This window comes from Vanessa cardui, chromosome 20 (genome assembly GCF_905220365.1).
Source record: "Vanessa cardui chromosome 20, ilVanCard2.1, whole genome shotgun sequence".
NCBI classification, from domain to species: domain Eukaryota; kingdom Metazoa; phylum Arthropoda; class Insecta; order Lepidoptera; family Nymphalidae; genus Vanessa; species Vanessa cardui.
In genome coordinates this window covers 4322820-4345638 of record NC_061142.1, presented here as the reverse complement: position 1 = coordinate 4345638, position 22819 = coordinate 4322820, and the positions used below count along the sequence as shown (strand labels likewise).

The window sequence follows — 22819 nt, the reverse complement described above, 5'->3', positions numbered from 1 at the left end:
TTATACCTTGAAATTACAAAGTACGTAATAGGTTTGAAAGTCTTTTGAAGTTATACAAAGTCGCCATGAATTTTGCAGACGCAGCAGAGTAGTCCAAAATGTGGGAGCGGTGTAATTGGCAGCGGATCAACAAACTTGACTGGCGTGACCGGTGGCCCGCCCCGTGCAACAGACATCAAGCCGGTAGAGTGCAACTTGTGCCATCGAAAATTTAAAAATATCCCTGCTCTAAATGGTCACATGCGATTACATGGAGGATATTTTAAAAAGGTATAATATATTGGATATCTTTATCAATAAATCAGCACAAATTTATTATTACGATTCTTGTATGTACAATGTTTATATTTTTTAAACAGGATTCCGATAGTAAAAAGTTAGATAAAAAGGAATCAACAGGACCACCATTACAAACAGCTTCTGTTTCTGTAAGAGCGCTGATAGAAGAAAAGATCATAAGTCGGCGAGGGGCCACCGTAACAACTTCGCAAAGTATAGGTATTATATACATTTACTAAAAAGTAATATAAAATAATTTAATATAAATAAAAAAAATCAAGAAATTAATAAATAATAATTTCAGGTTCATCAGATATTGCTACATCTCGTTCGGGTTTCGTAGCGCCTGCTCCACCGCCTTTATCGAGTATAAAGAACTCCACATCATCCTCAATAGTTGGTTCATCGATGCAATTCGCATCACCGCGCGCACCTTTAGCAGGCACCGTAACTAACAACATTTCTGCCAACCAAAGAGACTCAACTTTAATTGAATTGTTAAAAAAGGGAAGTTCTAAGGTAAGTTTTCATAAATAAAATGTATGTTCTCGACATATAACGCCACTACATTCATTTTTATTTTTAAAGGTCGTAAAGCGCTCATCGTCAGACCCAGGTCAAGGTTCACCACAACAAGAATTCACTTTTCGTCCAGAATTATTCGGAGTGTCTTTTAATTCTGACGATGGATATTTTTCACCCGCCCTGAATGAAGATACTTTCCAATTCACAACTACATCAGATCAATTAGAAGAACTTGCGTCATTAGAAGATTATGCAACTGTTGCCGCATCGATACGAGAACGGTCGCCAGTTACATTCCCGTCCAGTCGCCGCCTTGCTGCTGTACTTAACTCACCACTCCCAGAATCTTTGGCTGATTTTGGAGCCTGTCACGGTGGTTCACCAGTACCATCACCAGGTATTGGATATACTGAAAATTCACCTGGACTATCATATACCACTGGAGATTCTCCGGGCTTAGCCTACACAGCAACATCACCAAGTGGAAGTTACTCGACACAGCCAGAATCATCGCCCGGTCTAGCTTACCCAACACCCCCAGCGTCCCACGATGCTCACTCACCTGCCCACACAGTACCACGTGCATCGTCGCCACTAACTGCTGCCTTTTTCACTGCGACGATGTCAAGTCAAGAGGAGGTATTTATTGCTTATTATACCTGTTACATTTTTATTTCTGATCTTAATCCAGCTAACTAAAATCATGTATCCAGGTGGAAGAAGCATTGGAGGAAGTATTGCCAGAAGAATGTAGGTCACTGGACGCATATGCTCTAGAACCATCAACCACAGCACGACGAATAATGTTAAATTCAGAAGATCCACTGCTATCGAGCAGTCCACGTGACTTTCCAAATCAACGATCAATCCGACGACAACACCGAATCGCAGCTCCTATTACAGCACCACTTCACCAGTGGCACGATAACACAACGCTTCAGGTATATTTAAAGACAGAGACTGTCTTAGACAAATGGAATAGTTTATTTTTACTAATTTTGTAATTGATTTGGTTAACAGGTGTGCGTAGAAGGAAGGGATCCTCTACCAGCCGTTTTCCTTAGTCCGAGCAGCGTTCCAGCATCACCACAAAGACGTAAAAGACGTGCTTCACCTGCTGGACCCTATCGTTCACGTATGCGGCGTTCCATTGATCACTACACTCCCCAACCAATACTACCACCTGATAGAGACGGCTGCGGATTATTTATGGAACTGATAAATGGTTGGTACAATAATAGTCTATATATAATAATATACATACTAAAAAAATATATAATTTTGTAACAATTTAAAAATTATTTATAGAAATTCAAGCAGATGCTAATCTGTTATCACATATGGAAGATCATCGATTACCACAGATAAACATAGGAGTAGACCATCAAGCTGATATACCTGAGCTTTGTAATGATCGCATAGATCTTCATCGAGTACCGGAACAGCTTCTATGGGACCCTGGCATAAATGACGGCCTTGATGATAACGAAGGTACAGTTTAACCGAACTACTTTTAAAATTATTATATTTTCTTATTAATTTGTCTTTTGACTGAAAATATTTCTCCCCTTAGTTCGTATGTTCATGGAACTAGCGATGTGTGCTGCGATGCCTGTGGGTGGACACACAAGAGAGTACGCCTTGCAAACATTGGGCGAATGTGGGGGGGATATCCGAGCCGCTACTCTACGACTTATGTCCCGTCCTGCTGCCCCTTCGCAGCATGAATCGCGCTGGACTCCAGATGAAGTCGAAGCATTTTTAGCCGGCCTAAGTCAATATGACAAGGACTTCTTTAGGATTGCACAACTGGTAATATATCATTAAATATATTCCTAGATCAATTTTTGTTTTAAATAACGATTATCAATGTTGCGGTTTATTGTTTTAGATAAGAACAAAGGATTCGAAACAATGTATCCAGTTCTACTACTTCTGGAAGAAGGTAACTAAAGACTACAAAACGCTGTATTTGCGAAGTTGGAACGACGGTCAAATTCCGCAAGTAAGCACTGCCATCAACACTGGCCTACACTTTGTCTTCAGGTTCACTGAATAGTGATAAGTACTGATGTTAACCCGCTCGACTTGTCCTCATCCAGGGTTCATTAGGCCAGGTTTCAGCTCCCGGCTCAGCGTTGTGCGCCTCTCCACCGACCACTTACGATAGCGAGGAGTTTCCGTGCAAGATTTGCGGGAAGTAAGTTTCAAGATCTGGAAAATACAGTATCGCTTCCATGTCGGCCTCAACCGCAAACACTCGCAAATGCAAAATAATTAAACATTAATGATTTACATCATGTCGCATTATGTATTCATGTGTTGATAAGATAGCGTGAAGAGTATCGTTATTTAAGTGTGCTTGAATTCCGCATGTTTTAAAAATATCTGAAGTTAAAAATAATAAATTAACTTTTACACCGGTTTAAGGAAAATTTGTGCTACATAGCGCTGTCTACTTTTAATATTGATGGATGTTTTAAAATTTAATGTATAGGTATTTCCTGGGTTAGCGACAGAGATTGTGTTACTGGTGTTTATTGCATGGAAATTAATTTTATCAAAAATAATCTATCAAGAATATTGTTATTGGCTCAAATCGACATAGAAAGTTTCCTGTGACTTTTCGTTAAATGGTTCGTTCAAAAGTGTTATCGCTACAAAATGTTAATATTATACACAACCAATAATAAGTTTACTTTAGTCTGTTAAAGATGTTTTTGGCAAATACTAAAACGTAAAATAACTGTCCCAGGGACCATACTATGTCAAATGTTGTAAATATAAATGAAAAGTATTGAATATTATTATACCAATACATAAAATAGATTAGTGTTATGCGTAAAATTTGTTTACGACTTTTAGATATAATTGGAAAGGTATTGATGTTGCGTGTTTAAACTTGATATTTACGTCACTAATGAGATGCTTCGCTTAGCTTACGTGCTTTGTTTGCAGGTCGACTTACATTTTTGCTTTTTTTATGTTTATTTTTTGTTGCTGATTCTTAATATGTACCCTATTATGTTTCAGAGTATTTAACAAAGTTAAAAGTCGTAGCGCGCACATGAAGTCGCACCGGCCACTCGACGCCGAGCCGAAAAGGCCAAAACTCGAAAAGCCTTATGAAAAGGTCGAGAAACCTGACGATAAATCGCAAGCGACTAGCGATTACCAAACTCTCGCTCACTGAATACTCATTCACCCATTCCACCCGTGCGTCGCGCTATGCCAATGCGACTAATCATCGTAGGCAAAATATATTAAATCACTTTAACACGTAACAAATCACGAGTGCCAAGTGCTGCAACATAAATCGCTTAAAGCGTGCGTCCCACCGCCCGCGCTCACTCGCACCACGCCCGAATGTATATAAATGAATGGCTAGCTCTAAATGTTTCTTTTTATAATAGTTACCAAATAGTACTATAGAGTAAATGGAAGTGATTTAGAACAAACAAAAACAGAGTAGTAACTAGAATTTAGAGAAGATTAGTTCTTCGTAAATTATTAACAAAGTTACATTAATGACTATTTCGAAATTTTCATAAGCTAAGCTACGTGAGAGCTCATAAAATATTTTGTATAACAATTGATAATTGTAGATAGGTAGGGCCTTCGTAAAGTTTTTATATGACAGACTTCTCAATGTGACTTTGCAAGTGTGATGTTGTAAATAATTCAATAGTTCTTCGACGCTGCGATTCAGCTCCGCGGGCAGCTTTATCGAGATAATCTATATTTCTATTACAACTACGTGTGATACATTAACGTAACTCGTGTAGTAACTACACTACCTCGTTTATATTGAATTGTTTGTTTTATTGCGAGCTCAGCTCACTATTACATTTGCTTGTTTGCTCACTATCTTGTTGTTATTTTGTAGTATTTTTAATTTTATTCTCTAGTCATACTAGATAAATATATGGAGCATACTTTGACGCGTGAGTTTTAGATATAATTTAAGACAACGGAATTCAATTCGTTATCCGTACCGTAAATTAGTAACATATCGAAGCAGTTTTAGAAAAATATTGACAGAATATGCCGCATTTGTGAATGTCCGATCTTTGTGTTTAAATGTTTTCTATATCTAAAATGTTATAATATTATACTATGGACTATATAATGTAACTGGTCAATATAATTTTTTACTCGTTAAAGTATGAACACACTTTTAATAATCTTGCTTTCGTCGTGATATTGTGATCAATGAACATTCACAGATGCGGGAGGTAAATAATTAAAGCGAATGGAATGAATATTTTTTTACACAAATATTATCGAAATGCTCAAAGTACTATATTTTATGTTGGTAATTTTATTAACTAGATATTTGTTGTTGATCGTTCTATCGTATCTTAATTATTTAATACTCGATGTGTAATTAGTTAATTTTCGAGTGTAAATTATTTTCAATGGATGTGTAATATATGTACTTAAATGATGTATGTACGTGTACCTACCTTACGTGTTGTGATATGTACTATTTATTGTTTTAAATTATCTGTGTATTATTTATAATGGAATGTACAAATCGGGCAATAAGCTATGTTGCTCAATTATATAACAAGTATAGTAGATCTGCCGGCTATCGGGACTATTAACAGCTGCCAAAGTCGATTTCGCTCGACGTATTCTGCGGTTGTGAACTTTAATAATTCACATTTCGTCTTCCGATACATCGTCTCGTTTCTTAGTATATATTTATTTCGGCAGTATTCCTTGTAAAAGACATGTTAATAATTTAAATACATTTAAATTCGTTTACTGTATTAATTTAACCCATTTAGTTTAATGTTAAATATTGTAATGATTAATATATACAGAGCGTATGACGCTATCGGTTTTACGCAGAAAAGTACAATCGAAGTAACAATTGTTTAAGTGAATGTTCTAATGCTATTGAATATGAAAAGCCAGAAATATGAAAAGCCAGAAACAGCTCTGTACTGAGCACTGGAGGTATACCTACGTAGCCGTTTTCCTTCCATCTGTACCTGAATGGAATTCTGCCAAACATGACACGACGATTTTAAGCTCGTTGTCTTGGTATCTTTCTAGATAGATATTTATAAGGTTATAACGAAAATTAAACTCTATGTATTTGTACATCACTAACTCGTGTGATTATTTGGTTGTGTTCTTAATCTTAACAATCTAGACGAATTTTTTACGGTAAACTGTTAATTCTATAATTAATTTTCACGATATGCCAAATAATGTCAAGTAAAATTATTAAGTACGCCATTTAGTAATTACGAATTAAAGATAAAATTGAGTACGGTTAAAAATAGATGATTGATTTAGATTAAGGCAAGGCTTTAACTAAAACCCCGTACGGAAATAACGTTTTAGTAAAATATTAATGCTTCGAATCTGCTGAAAATATGTGCCATCTATTTTGTAGTAGAAAACTAAATAGATATTACATTTCATATTAGGTAAAGTTTATATATAAATCAAACATATTTTGTCACGGTAAATATAAAATAATAAATTCTTAAATTTGTTTTAGGAACATTAGGTATTGCTTTCGAATCGAACTAACATTTTCTAATAAATTGTCTTGATCGTTAATGTGTCGTTTTTCGGCCTTTTGGCTAAGATCAAAGTATTGTATCTGTTCTTTTGAGCTTAATATCTGATCGTTAATGCAACTCTAATCAAAATGGTTTTATTTTTACCGTGGCTCGCTATTAGGTACGTAACTCAACCGTCATTATTTCATAACTAAGGAAATCGTATTACGTAAATATCGAAAATATTTTTTCAAATAATGATACCGGTAATTTATCTACAACTACAACATTAAAATAACGGTTTTTTAAAGACAAATCCCTCCAGAAATATTTTTTAACAATACTCTTAGCTATTAAGACTGAAATATGAAAAAAAAATCTTTAAGCGTTGATTCTAAATGGACTCTTCTCTTGTTTTTATGTAGGTATATCATAATCGTTCACCCATTCCACGTGCCAAAACTTCACTAGTCAGAGTAGGTATTATGCCTTATATGCCAAATTTATGAATGAATTCTCCTAAAATATTATATCCTAAAAATGCCGCTAAAAGAAAAGGCGTGGGGATTAATATGCCAAAGTCCTAGCATACCTAGTTAATTATACTGTAATACTTCAACGCCAATGGTAGCTACGTTATAAACAATTGACGACCAGCGTTTAGAGATATTTTGCTACGCTGTGTTTCAAACACGAACTGAAGCATGTCTTAGAATTCGTACAAAATACAGCCGGTACACTTATTGTAACACAATAACCACTTGAATAGAAGACGCAGAATTGCTAAGTATTAAATTATAAGATCGAGTATTGGACAATCTCATTTCGATTTAAATATAGAAGTGCCTTACAATTTTCTTTTGTTGTTGTTTTATGTTTATTTTCTTTTAATTAAATCTAATCAGGTTACCGAAGCACTGGAAATTGCATTTATTTGTGGTCCACTAAATCCACTCTGCAAGATCAGAGTCGCTGTGAAGCGGATCAGTATTAGTTCAAACGTTGCTAGTAAATTATTTTATATGTTAATTTATTTATAATTATAAAGACAGAACGGGCTAACATTGTTTACGAATAACGTTATTATCATTTAAGGAGATCTGTTAATATAGATTAAAATTGTGTCGTTTATATTACGATGTTCATAGTACAACGGCATAGTTACAAAACAATAACTAACTACACGTCAATTTAACGAATGATAAATCTACGAAAATGTAACACAATGTATACTGTAGCAGACGACTGCGTAAAAACAGAATGACTTTATTGAATGAACTTATAATAAGCCAAATATATGTATGTTTTGACGACGACGTGATGTCCCCTTTGCGTTTTGTTCGCTAACTATTTACTGATTCCATTCTCTATAACCCAAAGTAAACTATATAAATGTGTATATACTTATGTATTTGTGACAACACAATGTTATTATATATAGTATAAATGTTTTATAAGCCTAAGTGGATATTATATTCTTCTAATTTTGTATCGAATAAAGTGTGTAAGACAAGTAGGCGGCAAGAGGTCCTACTCCGCGTGTTGTGTTACCATGTTCTTAAAATACTATGTAATCTACAAACAAATAAGTATCGAAAGTTTCTATTGTGGTAATCATTATTTATATAAAAAAAGCCTAACAATTCATCGAAGTAATTATTATATAGAAAATGTTTGCCCGGCCTAAATCATAATAATTGAGAACGTGGTAATACGACACCGAACATCATACGTACTTTACTTGTAATTTAACAGTAGGTAATTAACTGACGCGTGCCAAATGCACGATAATTTGATATTACACTCTGTGTTGTGATTTTGAACGTTCTGTAAATTACAAAAGTCTTTAAATACTATAAAAAAAATTGTAGACACCTTTTTAGATTAGCACAATTCTTCGCGTAGTCACGTTAGGTCATTAATGGTTGTAAGCATTTAGATTAAACACATAGATAATCATTAAAAGGTGTAAATGTATTACGTATAAATTTTAGATTCATTGTTATATTAAATGTGATGATTCGTAAAGAACAACGATTATTCTGGAGTCCTGTCCTCTCCCGCTCTGGGCGACTCTTCACAACTTCGCATATCCTTGAAACAATAAGTAATCAAATAAAACTATATATATATTGATAAATTTATTAGGGTAACTAATTTTATAAGACAATGACTATTACGTGATCTTTTAGATTGTCTTTATTAATAAATATATGGTGAAGGTTTTGTCAACTCGTTTTTTCTTTATATACCCTTGACCACAACTATGCTATCCCCAAAAAATCCACTCATACAATTTAGGTACACGCCTAAAATCAATCGACACGACTTTTGCGTATGTACGAAAAAATATAAAAGCCTGCAAACATGCCATTTCTGGGCTAAGGCTTCCTTTTATTTTAAGGTGATTTTAAAGATTATTGAACACGCTACGTGACAAAATTATGACAATTTACATCCTACACAACCTAAGGTGTTGTCACGATGCTTTTCTTAATTAATAAGACACAGACAAGGTCCATCCAATTTCACTGGGTTTGTACTCTTAGTCTTAAATTAAGATTCAAAATTTTCGACGATGGTTCCATCTTTAGACGTAACTGTAAGATTATGGTGTGCAACCATACGTCCACAATGTCGTGAGTAACTTAGCCACTTCTATAAATTAGAATATAATCTATGTATATCATGTCTACGATATACATACAGTAATAATTTATTATATATTTTATTTTATAGGTAGACGTAAGCCAAAGGAATCACCTGTTGGTAAGTGGTCATCACCGGCAATAGACAACGGCGCTTTCAGAAATATTTACCTATAACCATTCCTACATACGTTTGATAATTACATTATATAAAGTGGAAAAGCTTGAAATACTAAGTGCGCTCTCTAATTCATCACTCTCATAATCTAGACCGAAATAAAACCAAGACGGCCGGGGAATTCAGGCCTACTCTTGGAGGAAGTTAACACACCTGACTTCTAAACAAAAACTCGAACAGCTACTGATAAATGCTTGAGAAACAAATCTACTAATATATTAAAGGTATGGGATTGACAGGTACTCAGAATCAACATCCATATAAATTAAACACAAACCAAAGACCAAAGAGACAGGAAAAAACAATAGAGGTACCCACAGCTAATGAAACATATAATATTAGGGCCAGTTCTCACTTGTTATAATTAAATAGAATTAACAATAAAAGGCAGCGTTTATATTTTAGCTGTTTATTAAGAACATTGTAAACTACAATGAAACCTTAATACACAACATAAACCTCTGTTAGAAAATACGAAAAAAAAAAAACAAACAAAAGTGCTGGGCAACAATAAAATTAAAACACATAACATCTTCACTTACACAGGACAATACTTTGACCAAGACACAAGAAATAATTGCCTTTAAAATACAATTCACTACCTAACACATGTGACATTATTATGAACTAGACGACACCTATCTATATTACTGGCCAACTTTACACGAGTAACATATAAAATTATGAATGCCTCAAACCGTAATAGAATATATTCATTTTCAGCAAATAAATTATAATTCTTATATTAAGTGAAAAACTTGTGCATAGACTTCTCTCATCATATGTCATTCGATTCATAAATCTGTCAAGATATTAAGGTGATAGGAAATGCTCATTCTTTTTTATTTTGTACTTTAAGTCCATAACTGAAAAAGAAATATTGTTCACAATACCATTTGAGGCAAACTTAATCCATAATAGTTGATACATTACCAGTCGTTGGCCAATACATACCTAAACCTTGGTGTTATTTTTACATTATATTTAACAATACAAGTCCCAAAAATATTATTGCATTTGACATTAACCTGTCTTAAAATTACATTTTTTTTTTAATATTATTTTTTTCTGATAAATATTATTAAGATAAACTGATAACAAAGCGAGGCTAAACTAACATTAGTGCTGCCAGATATAGGCAAAATATCAACTTAAAATTTCTAGTCTTGTTTATGGTATTTATATTATTTTGCGAACATTACTTTTGCGAGAAATTCTATAATTATTAGAGAATATAACTCAACGATAGTATAACAAATAATATTTATTATTTTCTCGATATAATCGTTAATGATATATTATCTGGCAACATTACATACCTAAATCATTGGGATCAATAAACACGGCGTTAAAAGGATAATTCTAGTACAATATTTAAAAACTATTTAAATATTATATAAATGGACGTAGCAATTACAAACACGATACCCTCTTTGAACATCAGGTAAGACACCGCAACATGGACATTTGGCCACAATGTAAAAAAAGATTTTTTAAGAATCAAAATAACATAAAATCCGTTTTATTCAGAACTCCACCCAATACTAAACGGAACTTAAGGCCTTTTTTCCTTGTGCGAAGTCAGGGTGGACTATATAAATATATAATACTATATATATATCAAGCGTCACTTATATTTCTACTAATGTGGATAGCAATCCACCCGCTTCGCAAAATTAAGTGTGTTAATGTTCTAAATACAATGAATGCATACTACAATGCTGTTTGAAATCTACAAATATTATTTTAATATCCTTAATCTGATGTCGGATATAGTGAGCGAGAGATATCAATTAAAAGTATAATAAATTATACATCTAACATCCCATGGCTAAAATTACCATGGAAAATGTATGTGTAACGAGCTTGCTGGATTCGTAGTTGAAAATAGTATGTTTTCAGGATAGACACCTTGAAACCATTCCCTTATCATGCATTATATTGGAATTGACTTTTCGGAATGATAATTTAAATTAGTCTTTTTAATGATAAGTAGATTTTTGATGTGGGAATTATAGAGAAACACAAGTCTCTAAGATTTGTCTAATAAGTTTTCTCTGGAAATTTTATATCGTACAATTCACGATCGGAAAGACTAATGAAGAGGCACTTGCTACCTAAATTTCCATTCCTTACATATTACAAGTTGCTGAGAAATTGTGATGATCGATCAAGTGAAGATCAAGTATTAATATATTATACACCATTTTATTAATGACCTAAAAATAGCGATACTGTAGTTTGTTTCAAAACAGGATAATAGCAAACATAGCTCAAAAGCTAAAAACACTGTTTTTAACAAGAATTATTTGAATACACATTCATTCATTCATATTTAATATATTTCTCATTCTTTTTTTAGATTGGAAAAAAGTGGTGTAAAGGTTATCTTCTGCATAATATAAAACAAAAATTAAAGAAAAAAAATGTGCCAGTATCCATGTAATCGGCGCGTAAATAAATTATAACGTATTCATCTAAAATTTTAAGAAACGCCTTTAGTCTAATAGTCTACATATATATATAAAGAATTGGTGTCAGTCATAGATCTAATATTCGCATCAGTGGTAACGTGCTACTTATTCATTAATTAATATTTAAATAATAAATTCGAATTTCAATTAAATTATTTCGATTCTGAATTTAAATATATAAAAAAAATTAAGTCACTTAGAAAAAAAAATGTTACCAGTTATTGAATCAAGCGTTTGTGATTTAAAAATATACTTTAGAAATTCAACAATCATGTCAAATGTAAACTACAAAAAATATTATTATTTTGAAATATACATAGCGAAAATTTCATTAAAACCTTACAATGTGTCAACAAGAATAGTAAGAACTCGCTCTCATCGGAACGATACAGATAATAAAACGTAGTAAATAATCAGACTGGCTTTAATCTCTGGGGAACATAGTTAAGTAATGAACACAGCATCGTCACCACTGGCGGAGGCCGTATCTTAGCTGCGTCACTCCAGCTTAGTCACTTTCTTGCCCTTGACAAGAGTAGGCTTGTTCTTCAGTAGACCTTTTCTTCTCTTCGATGTCTGTAAAAAGGTATTGATTATATACTCTGTCGAATTAAAATTAAATAATTACGATACTTTAAAATACATATAAGTAGACATTATAACGGTATATTTATGTTATTTAATTAATTAAACAATTAATAAATATTGGAAAATGATTAATTGAATGTTTTAGACAAATCCAAAGAATGCTTTGACCGAACACTTTGTGCATTTTATAAAATCGTCATTTGTCTGAAAATGTTTCATATTCTATTCATTAATTGACAAAAATATTCACCTAAATAAACAAATGTTATATCATTTGTATTTGCATCGAATGTAATCTCATCTAACATTTTTCAAAATCATATACATAGATGTTTGTATGTAAATTATCCTTATAAAGGTTTATTAAACGCAATACTAAGGAAATAAATGATAAATGTATACTTGGTACTGTACCATCGGTCCTAGATCGTAAGCAGGCTGCAATCAAATCACAATCTTAAGACAACAATACTTACACCCAATTATATCAGGAATATTACACAATTTAAAATATTTAGACGATATTTATAATATAAAAAATATATATAAGATTTTTTTAAAAACTATAGTATGTTTTAAAAACCTTTTATTTTATTATATTATTTTTATTATATTATATACTTTATTAAAAACAGAAAAACAGGAACTTGCTTCCTTTGAGATTATTCTATTTTGATTTGTTTTTAAAATTCGTATAGTGTTATTTATTTCAATAAATAATTAAATTATTTCAAACCTTCAAGGGAAGGTCCCTACTGTATATATTATTACAAATTTGAATTTAATGTTTTTTTTTTTTCGAATGGTATTAAGTAATAATGGCAATTGTATAATCAGACCTTCTTTGATAAGTTGTTGCTGGTCGGTATTGTCCGCTTAGCCAGTGGCAATCTCGGCCGATTGAACTCATCAGGTTTCTTAACTCTGAAATAAAAAAAAAATTGTAAATTAAATTATTTAAATAATAAAACTAAACCGCCTCGCTTGACGCATTCCAAAAATGTCATTGGACCAAATACCGGGCCAGAACTATACTGGACATTAAGGGTTTACTGTGAATTATCAGTAGACCAGTATGGAGTGAGAGAGTTAACACATACATTTCTACGCCATTTAACTACGTATAGATATATATAGTCTATTCCAATGGGAAGAGGAGAAAAGGTAAATAAACAACTTTGACCTTGAATTGATATGTCATTTGCGTTCGACTAGTGAGGTGAAAATAATTGAATGAATGGGTAATTAATGCTAAAGAACGATATATTTTTTTTTATTTTAAAAGTAATTTTCCGTTTGAACAAAGTCAGGTCGTAATAAAAAACTTCAGAGAATTCCGAATATGCATCCGTACACATGATACGAAAGATGAGAGACGAATGTATTTCTTAACATTGTATTATTTTCAAAACTATAAAATTGCTATGCACAAAACTGATCTACATTTCGAGATAAGAGATTATTTTTAAGTAAAATAATTCTTTTAACATTTTTAGTAAAAATATTATTTTTATGTAAAAACCTTACTGTATAAAAATAACTTTTTTATATATCGTTAGGTAACTTTTTACGTTTCTAATAAATAATTCATATTATATATTACAACCAATTAAATAAATATATTTAAAAAAAAATATCTATAATGAATTTTAAAACTAAAATAATATATTTTTTATCTGTATAAATTTATTCGTCTACATTCGTTTAGCGAACATGCCTAGTTGAGGCCTCTATTTTTAATGTTCGTCATCGAGAAATGGCGTCTTAAATGTCGACAAAACTGTTTTCGTTACTTTGGAAGTGAAATTAAAGTGGATCTATGTAGTTTAGTGAAATATTGTTGTATTACAAATGAAGATATATTAATCAAGAACTGTTTGTAGTTAATCTTATAGTGGAATTATCAACAAAACACTTGTGATATTGAAAAATACGGTATGTTTTGAATGTTTCCTTTTGTCATTGGAATGGACTATACACTATATTGTACTTAATGCCACTCCTGTCATGTCGGATTGCCATTCCATCGGAATGAGGAATAGACAGTATGTTCTCGCTATGTATTTATTTATTATTTCACAAACTTAATACGTTCTTCGAGATTCAGCTGAAGAACCGTAATGCGTCATTACACATATTTTTATTTACAATATCAATGAAGTAGCTTTTTAACAGAGAGCACGTGAGTCGATATAATTATCTTGAACATCAGTTAGAAATATTATTCAAGTACTTATCTCTCAAGTACTAATCTTAACTAACCAGATGACATTATAATATGGAAAGTGAACAATTATAATGAACATCATATATGTAATAATGTTATACTTTTAACACTCTGAACATTCTCTCATCATGCGCTAAAGATACGAAATACATGAATTTTGTTTTAATTTTAGCAAGTTCACTGTAATTGATGTACTTGTTGCCAACGATCTCATCGTCATTCAATGTGAAACCAAACAGGTTGGCCAATTTATGAAGCATATATACAAAGTATCAAGAGGTGCGCACACAAAGCTATTAAAGTTAAATAAGTTGCTAGGTGTGGCGTGTGGTGGTCGGTGGGTACCTGTATATCCGATAAGTTGCTAGGTGTGGCGTGTGGTCGGTGGGTACCTGTATATCCGATAAGTTGCTAGGTGTGGCGTGTGGTCGGTGGGTACCTGTATATCCGATAAGTTGCTAGGTGTGGCGTGTGGTCGGTGGGTACCTGTATATCCGCACGAGCCAGTGCTCGGTGGTGTAGGCCTCCTCCAGGTAGGTGAGCTGGAAGCCGCGGTGTCCGGGCAGCGCGCCGCGCGTGCGGTCGTAGCCCGCCGGGCTGCCGCCGCTGTCGTACCTGCCCCACACGCTCATGTACCCACAACTCATTACGAGCATCCTCACTTACGAACACAATTCAAAATGTAGTGAGGATAATTTATAGACGGATTGACATAACAATATTTTTAACGAAATGGATTTTGAATTTTTTTCGAATTAATTATAGTATAGTGTAAACTTTTAGATTAGTATGGCATGATTGTTTAAAATCGGGGTATTGGTGGTTCTATAGATCGTTTTACATCAGCCAAAAATCATACGACTTTGACGAAAAATAAATAACTTGTTATCGATTTATTCTAAAACGAAACACTAGACCATATCAGGGAAACAAACAAACAAAACAATATAAATACTAATATAATATTAATTTTGGGCACTAACAAGCAATCGATCTTCCACAAGGTGTACCTCCGTAAGGGATATTATTTAACAGTTGTATTATGACTGTTTAAAATAAATAACTGATCTTAAGGGCCACTTACCTATAATATGATAATTTGTACATGAGACAATTTAACATTGTTTTAGAAGCCTCAGAATCTATTCTGTATTCTCCTCTTTCTGTGAAATAATCCGCTTCCTGTAACAAAAAGACTTGTATTATTACAAGACATCTTGAATTCAGTTTCATTAACATAACGATTATAAAACAAATTACACTTGAATAAAGAATCATGAAAAATGATAAGTAACAGACATTTACATGCCCCACTGTTGGGCAAATCGCCCCTCTTCTCTCGAGGAACATTTGAGGAGCTTATTTCCCCACATATATCTAATATGGGTTGGTACACATTCCAGAATTTTAATAATTCCTCACTTTAATCCGTTGAGCTCTAAATTCATTTTTTTAAATCGAAAAATAAATATAAATATGTGAAATACAATGGAAATTTTGTATAGACTGATCCCGATCCCGCAATACTCAATTAAAATTTTATTGTATACTAAACTGTATACATATCATTACAGGACTGTGTCCTTATTCGATTAATATCTGTAATCAGCATGTAATATCAAATTAGGACATGTTAAATTGATATATGATTACCATTCGGTCATATTGGCTTTTGTAAAGATTCTCAAAGACTCACATGAATGTCCTTAGGATGTTCTCCCTCAGCGATGCGGACCATCCAAATGAACTTGTTGATATCGTCTCCGGAATAACCGATAGCACCGCCAAAGATCACCAGCACATAGTCAACATCCAGCATCGTCATTATATCGTAGGCAGCGCTCTCATTACTCGCCATAGCCTTCCCGACCAGAGCTATGTGGGAATTGTTCCACGTATTATTGTCGACTAATGTCGTTCTGTTACCCATACCGGCGATCTAAAGCAAATAAAAAAACTCAATAACGATGAACTGAATCAAATGAAATCAAAATAAACTTTATTCAAGTAGGCTTTTACAAGCACTTTCGAATCGTCATTTTGCAATTAAGTGACGCTACCACCGGTTCGGAAAGTAGACCGGCAAGAAACTCAGTAGTTACTCTTTTTTAACATTTAAAAAATACAAAGTCATGTTAATTAAATACAATTATTTAAATTAATATATCCTGCTTGGAAGTCAACAGGTAATCATTATTACCTTCGACAGGTAAATTTATTACCTGATAGCCATAATCCCACCAGGACATAATTCTAGCATCCTCAGCGGTGTTCTGTGACAGCCAGCCGTAAGCTTCCCTGAAGTCGTCTAATATTTTGCGGGAACTAAAATTTGTACAATTAAAATTAATGACTTCAAAATATCGAAAAACTTCTTCAGAAAATTGATAAAAACGTCCTCCCTACAAACCAAACACACACAACATACACAGTACACTTTAGCAAAAAAAAAATAACACAAATTAGTTAAATACTTCATATAATTCCTATTTTCTGGATATTTCTGGACCCCAAGAAAACTTGTATTAATTACTGGTGAGTTTTTTTGTCAAGGAATATATATTTTTCTGACAACCTTACTTAATAGAAACTAACTGTATACTAGCGTTTTTCAGTATTTCAGCATAGCTATTGGGCTAAGTATTTCATTATAGCTATATCGTATGAACTTTTACCTTGGGAACTATTTACTATAAAATAATTCAAAAAATAAAGAACGTTCTAAATTATCGCTACTTAGCTAATTATGATGACAATTTACCAAAACCTATCTATAAATAAGAAAGCGAGTTTATTTCTTTGTTACGCTTTTACATCTGCTTACGTCACGTGACTCAACCAACCGTCAGAATAAGTTACATACACATTGTCACGTGTTCAGAAACAAACCCTATGGTACCCTAGTACCTCATGATTTAAATTAAAGGAAAAGTAGGAACAGTTACACTCACCCGTCGTTACCATAGCTGGCCAACACGATACTAGGACTCGAGTAGGCGTTGGAAGTGGCCCAGGTGCAGTGCACGGAGAACAACATGAGAAGGATCATGAACGCGATGAGGGTGCCCGAGCGAACGTTCATGCCCAGACCGGAGTCTGCCGCTGGGACTGGCTCGGGGGCTCGCTTCTTCAATTTACCCGCCTGTGTGAGGAACATACATATAGTCTTTACAATAGGCTATTTGACTTATTTTAAAATCCATTTTATATTATTTAGTAGAGGTTGAGGAACCCAGTAAAAGGTGTCTTTTTATTATTTGTAGTACATATTTGCCAAAAAATAACAAATTAAAAATACAATATTTAAATAGCGCGCGAAAACGCCACTTGGACAATATGGCACGGCAATGACCTCACAAGCTTGTATTGTAATCTGTGGTATACATATTCCACATACAGTAAGAAAACGAGACTAACAAGCGAGTGACGTCATCGTAAACCCAACCAATCAGGAGAATTTTGTGACACGTGACGAATGTCTAAAAACTGCATTTTTATTTATGGATTTTTGACAAATTAATTAATTATTTTCAAATTCGTTACTAAATAACCATTTTAACACTTATATGTACTGTTAAAACGAAACGGTGCGAAAAATAAAGTGTCATGATTGTATCATTGACACTTTATTTTTCGCATTGTCAAATAGCCAATTAATCGAAAATAAGATTATAAATCATAACTGTTTACATAAATACTAATAAAAACATAAAAAAAAATTGGTACAAATGTACGCCGAATATCTACTTTTAACAGCCAAAGTAATCTACTTGGATTGTACCTTATCATACAAGTTTTTCGAGTCTTCTGTCTCAACGGGCGCCGTCTGCATTTCATCCTCTTTGAGAACCAAGTCCAGCAATATAGAGAAGGCGATTCCGGCCAGAACGCACACAACAGGCGTCAGAGTCAACATCAGTCGGACCATCACACCCGCAAAGTAAACAGCACTCAGAGCATATAAGGCCACTGTAAAAAAAATTGTGTCTTAATACCACAGATATTAATTTATATACTTGGAAAATCCCACAAGTGGGCAAAGGATTTCGCTCAGTCAAAGACTCAAACAAAGATAACAAAATATTATCCTCAAATTACATTATATTTTACTAAATAAGAACAGCATAATATATTTTATAGACTAGAAAGAAACAGTAATAGTTAGTGTGCCCTGTTATCATTAGGTCAAGGGCATACTATGTACAGTGCACCTTATGTTTTATGCAATACCATGTTGGAAAAAATTATAAACTATTATAACAAATAAATATTTATTTCTTACTTACCAAAAACTCTCTCATCGTTAATATTTTTGACGCAATACCAAAGTCCAACAGGGAATGTACACACGAGTACATGTAAATCGAAGAAAAATGATGACCATGTTGTCGGCTGGTGCTCAGACACTGAAGCTATGATAGGGATATGGATCTTAGCGTAACCTGTATCCCATAGTGAGTAAAATCTAAAAAAAAAACATGAATATATCTCTCAATTTCAAAATTATTAACTTATAAAAAGTTATAACTATGAAACAAATGAGATGTAGCATCGGTAAATTCAAGAAAACCGATTCTTGCCGATTTATACAACCAATAGAAATATCTCCTAATCGCGCTATTCGACGCTATTCGTCGCTATAGATTCTCAGGTCAGTTCGACCCGAGAAAGCGATTGCACGTAAATCGACGTGTCAAATTGCCGAATAATTTAGGTCATATGATATTACAAGTTATTACCTTTGTGTAAAGATCATATTAACATAAGAGATATTGATAGTTTGGGATAGCGGACATAATTCGGATGTGATCGGTTTTACGAATTTTGCCAAAGCTACATCTAAGTTTTGTGTGGTGTACTATACATATTAGTATAAAAAATTAAATTTAACCAAAGAAAATATAGACATATAGTATGTTTTACTCATACAGATAACTTTATTCATATAGATAAAACATAACATATACAGAGCCACTCTTCGTACATAATCCTCCAGTATAATTTACAAGTATAATTATATTATGAATTGTTTTTGTCAAGGTAACATGTGTGGAATAATAAGTCTGTTTATGGTATGTCGTGTTTATCTAATTCAATCAACAACCTTAACGAATTGGTACAAATATAAAATTAGAACAAATTTCAAGGTCTAATATTTATTATAAAACATAATAAAAATATTAAAGTATAACACTTTTATATGTGACGTTTAAATGAAACACTTCTGATACAAAATTCTGTCCAGTTAAACAATTTTAAGAATAATTTTAATTAAAGCAAATCCAGTTGGAAAAACAAACTTACCTTCCACTCCAGGGAGCAATTACCCCCATGTATGTAAGGAGAACTACAGCCAAGAATACAGTGCCGGCAGCTACCAAACCCCCCAAGATTAGCAATTGTTTCCACTGTCCTTTCGGATTCAGGCTGTGTAAATACTTTAATGCACCAACGGCCATCAAAAGCGCAAATACACCTAGAAATATAAATTAATGTTAATCAAGAACTTTTACCTTATTTCTTCTTAGCTACTTTATTGCAAAATTTATTAAAATATGTTTGCCAAAAATTATCAGAAATAATGAACACCAACCAAATATTGATTACATTAGTCTAGACAGACAAATTTATTATAATTTATTTATTTTTAATCTATATTTTAAAATTAATAAATACATCAAAAAGCAACAATATTTTTACAGAGAAATGATTAAAAAGATTTAAATGTTAAATGATTATTAAACTATTGATAAGAAATCAAAGTTATCAATTGTTTTTCTCCTATACACAGATATTGTAATAAGAAAATATGTTACAGTTTTGAAAAAATATTTTTAACCCTGGAAGATTCATTTTAATTGTAATGTGTCATGGTTTGTGTCATGTCATTCCTAAAGATTTCAATGAAGAATCAATAACTATATACAAAATGATGTATCAATGAGTGATGCTATGATATCAATCATCAATTATGTTCCATAAAAAATGTAAATATTTCTTAACTGAAATACCAAAATGTTTTCAAGATGTTTGAAAATGATCATTCAAAGTGAATGAATACTTAGATACACTATTTGTAATTTGTAGAATGTTGGAAATTAATGGTTCGAAAGTAATAATGTGCAGTAATATTTTAAAGAGTCGTCTGTCCTTATGCAAATTATATTTACCTGAAGCAGCCATATGTTCACTAGTGCGGATTGGTTGGAATCCTACAAATGGAATCTGCATGGACAGCAAGAGTCCAATAATGTAAAAGACAGTGTAGCTGACAAATAACCTTTGTGAGAACCGTCCCATAATAAGTAGTACAAAGACATGTAAAGGTATTAAATTGATAATGAACACGTAACCACCCCATGCTGACACCTGAAAAATATTAACCATGAAAATTATATTGTAAAACAGGCTAAGGCAAAGTCTTTATATTTAGAGATCACAATTTTAAATGAAAAGTCAAGGATTACACATGAATTTAAAATATATATTACTCACCATATAAAAGTAGGAAAGAGCTGTACAAATAGACCAGAAAATTGATCCACTTTTTATACTTTTCAACCATAAATAATAAGTAAACTGTAGTGCAAATATAGCTATGCCCTCATTATCATAACTCCCTGCTACAGACCTGCTGCTGTAACCTGGTACTATTGCTATAAAACATGCAGCAAAGAGACCTGCACCACGTGACCATAGCTCAGATGTTAACAGATATGTAGCTATTGCTGTTAAACCACTAAAAAAAAAATATTATATTAATAATAACTATACATATTTGGCTGTATAACATCATGCCAACAACTTTTAAAAATACATACCTGAATATTGGTGCAAGAAAAACACATATATCTCTTATGTGTATTGGTATATTAAGTGTATGCAGTATCCAATGGATGGTCCCTGATGTGATCATAAGACCAGGGTAAACTGTACCCCCCACAATACGACCTAGAGGGTACCATGCTCTCTCGTCAAACCAATTTAAAAAGTTATAGAAACCATGCTGCACCATATACGCCGTCGATCTATAGTTAAACCTGTAACACATATTCATTATATTTCTAAGAGGAATGCACGTGAAAAAAAAGCGTAAACTTCATATGAGTATTGTTATGTTGCTTACCAAGGATCAAATTCATGAATGATGCTTTCGAAACGTATTACAGCAAAAAGCCGGGATGCAAAACCGGCCAACCAAGCCAGTGACAAAACTGTAACCGTGATGAGAGTACTAAAGCCGGTCGTGTTGTTAAATATTCCTTTATTGCGACCATTGCTGTGTTTACTCTCAGCCGCTGTCGGCATCTTAATATGAGATAAATTTATTGACTATCCTAAATATTCAATAAAAGATTTCTCATACATCAATTTCAACAATACGATTTCTATTGAAATTGATTGACTTTTGGCTGACTGACACGTCCACCTTAAAATAAAGCTTGCCAGTTATAATAAAAAAAAATATTCATTTGAAGATTAATTTAAAATAGCTTATCATCAAGAACATTAAACAGGTATTTTAAATGGAAAAACACTAATTATGTACCTAAGTATTTTTTTAATGGCCTTATAAGTAGTAGTACCTAGTAAGTAGTATAAAAACCTATTGTTTTATACATTTATACCTAAACCATGTATAAATGTTACACAAAATTTTATAATTATAACTAATATTTTAATCCCTGCAAGTATTGCTCTATAATACTAGCATTTTTTAAGAAATTACAATGAATATAATGCTAGATACTAACATATATATGCTAACGAATAAAGTACATAAAAGGAATTTAATAATTACACTATACAAAGACTTTCAATATATTTTACAACATTTAAAAATATTTATATTATTACATTTTGGAGATTTAGTATAACATTTATTAATAAAAGTCATCGTTACTAATATAATATGTTTAATTATTTTGAAACATAACGTTTATTGACAACATTTCTATACTACGCGTTGCAAAGCATAACTTTTATGTACCTATATTGGTTTAGTCTATATTTTTTCAAGGAACACAAAAAAACTCACATTTATAAGAAGTAGTTTGACTTGACTTAAACAGCCACACAGAATTATACCTTCAGTATACTTATACAAGTACCGAAGATTTGTATTAATTTTCATCTAAATGGAAGTCCTTGTAAACTAACCACATTCATTAGTTCATAACAAATTTAAATTCATATTATAAATTTATAATTTAGAATATGAAGGTACAGTACCCTAGCGCACAAACGTGTGTGTGTCTTTGGTTTCTCATTACTTAAAAATTACTAGCTCATTTCGTTAATTTAAGGTAATGGAATAAAATGTCGTGATGAATAAAGTTTTACTGATAGCACACCAAAATTGCTATTAAAAAATTGTT

At 32.5% G+C, this 22819-nt stretch overlaps 2 protein-coding genes and 1 pseudogene across 2 annotated transcripts in view; 2 read left to right on the top strand and 1 right to left on the bottom strand.

The window, feature by feature from the left end:
• The window catches only part of LOC124538272 (zinc finger protein 541), a 253550-nt gene extending 244992 nt beyond the window's left edge, over positions 1 to 8558 (top strand). The window contains exons 10-20 of the mRNA XM_047115275.1: positions 79 to 270; positions 360 to 498; positions 584 to 798; positions 868 to 1443; positions 1518 to 1745; positions 1825 to 2029; positions 2113 to 2295; positions 2378 to 2616; positions 2696 to 2809; positions 2907 to 3004; positions 3838 to 8558. Coding sequence (XP_046971231.1) covers positions 79 to 270; positions 360 to 498; positions 584 to 798; positions 868 to 1443; positions 1518 to 1745; positions 1825 to 2029; positions 2113 to 2295; positions 2378 to 2616; positions 2696 to 2809; positions 2907 to 3004; positions 3838 to 3997 — 2349 coding nt within the window. The 3' untranslated portion in view covers positions 3998 to 8558. The remainder of the gene's footprint in view (positions 1 to 78; positions 271 to 359; positions 499 to 583; positions 799 to 867; positions 1444 to 1517; positions 1746 to 1824; positions 2030 to 2112; positions 2296 to 2377; positions 2617 to 2695; positions 2810 to 2906; positions 3005 to 3837) is intronic.
• LOC124538675 lies at positions 6388 to 6560 on the top strand (annotated as a pseudogene).
• A 987-nt stretch (positions 8559 to 9545) lies between the features above and the next one.
• LOC124538196 (dolichyl-diphosphooligosaccharide--protein glycosyltransferase subunit STT3B) lies at positions 9546 to 21878 on the bottom strand. The gene is made up of 14 exons (XM_047115165.1): positions 21568 to 21878; positions 21263 to 21481; positions 20937 to 21180; positions 20612 to 20810; positions 19746 to 19917; positions 18728 to 18906; positions 18223 to 18410; positions 17393 to 17583; positions 16664 to 16766; positions 16138 to 16380; positions 15526 to 15623; positions 14928 to 15056; positions 13054 to 13138; positions 9546 to 12202 (listed from the first exon to the last, which is right to left on the bottom strand). The coding sequence occupies exons 1-14, from the start codon at positions 21747 to 21749 to the stop codon at positions 12125 to 12127; spliced, it is 2310 nt and encodes a 769-aa protein (XP_046971121.1). The 5' UTR covers positions 21750 to 21878; the 3' UTR covers positions 9546 to 12124.
• Between the last annotated feature and the right edge of the window lie 941 nt (positions 21879 to 22819).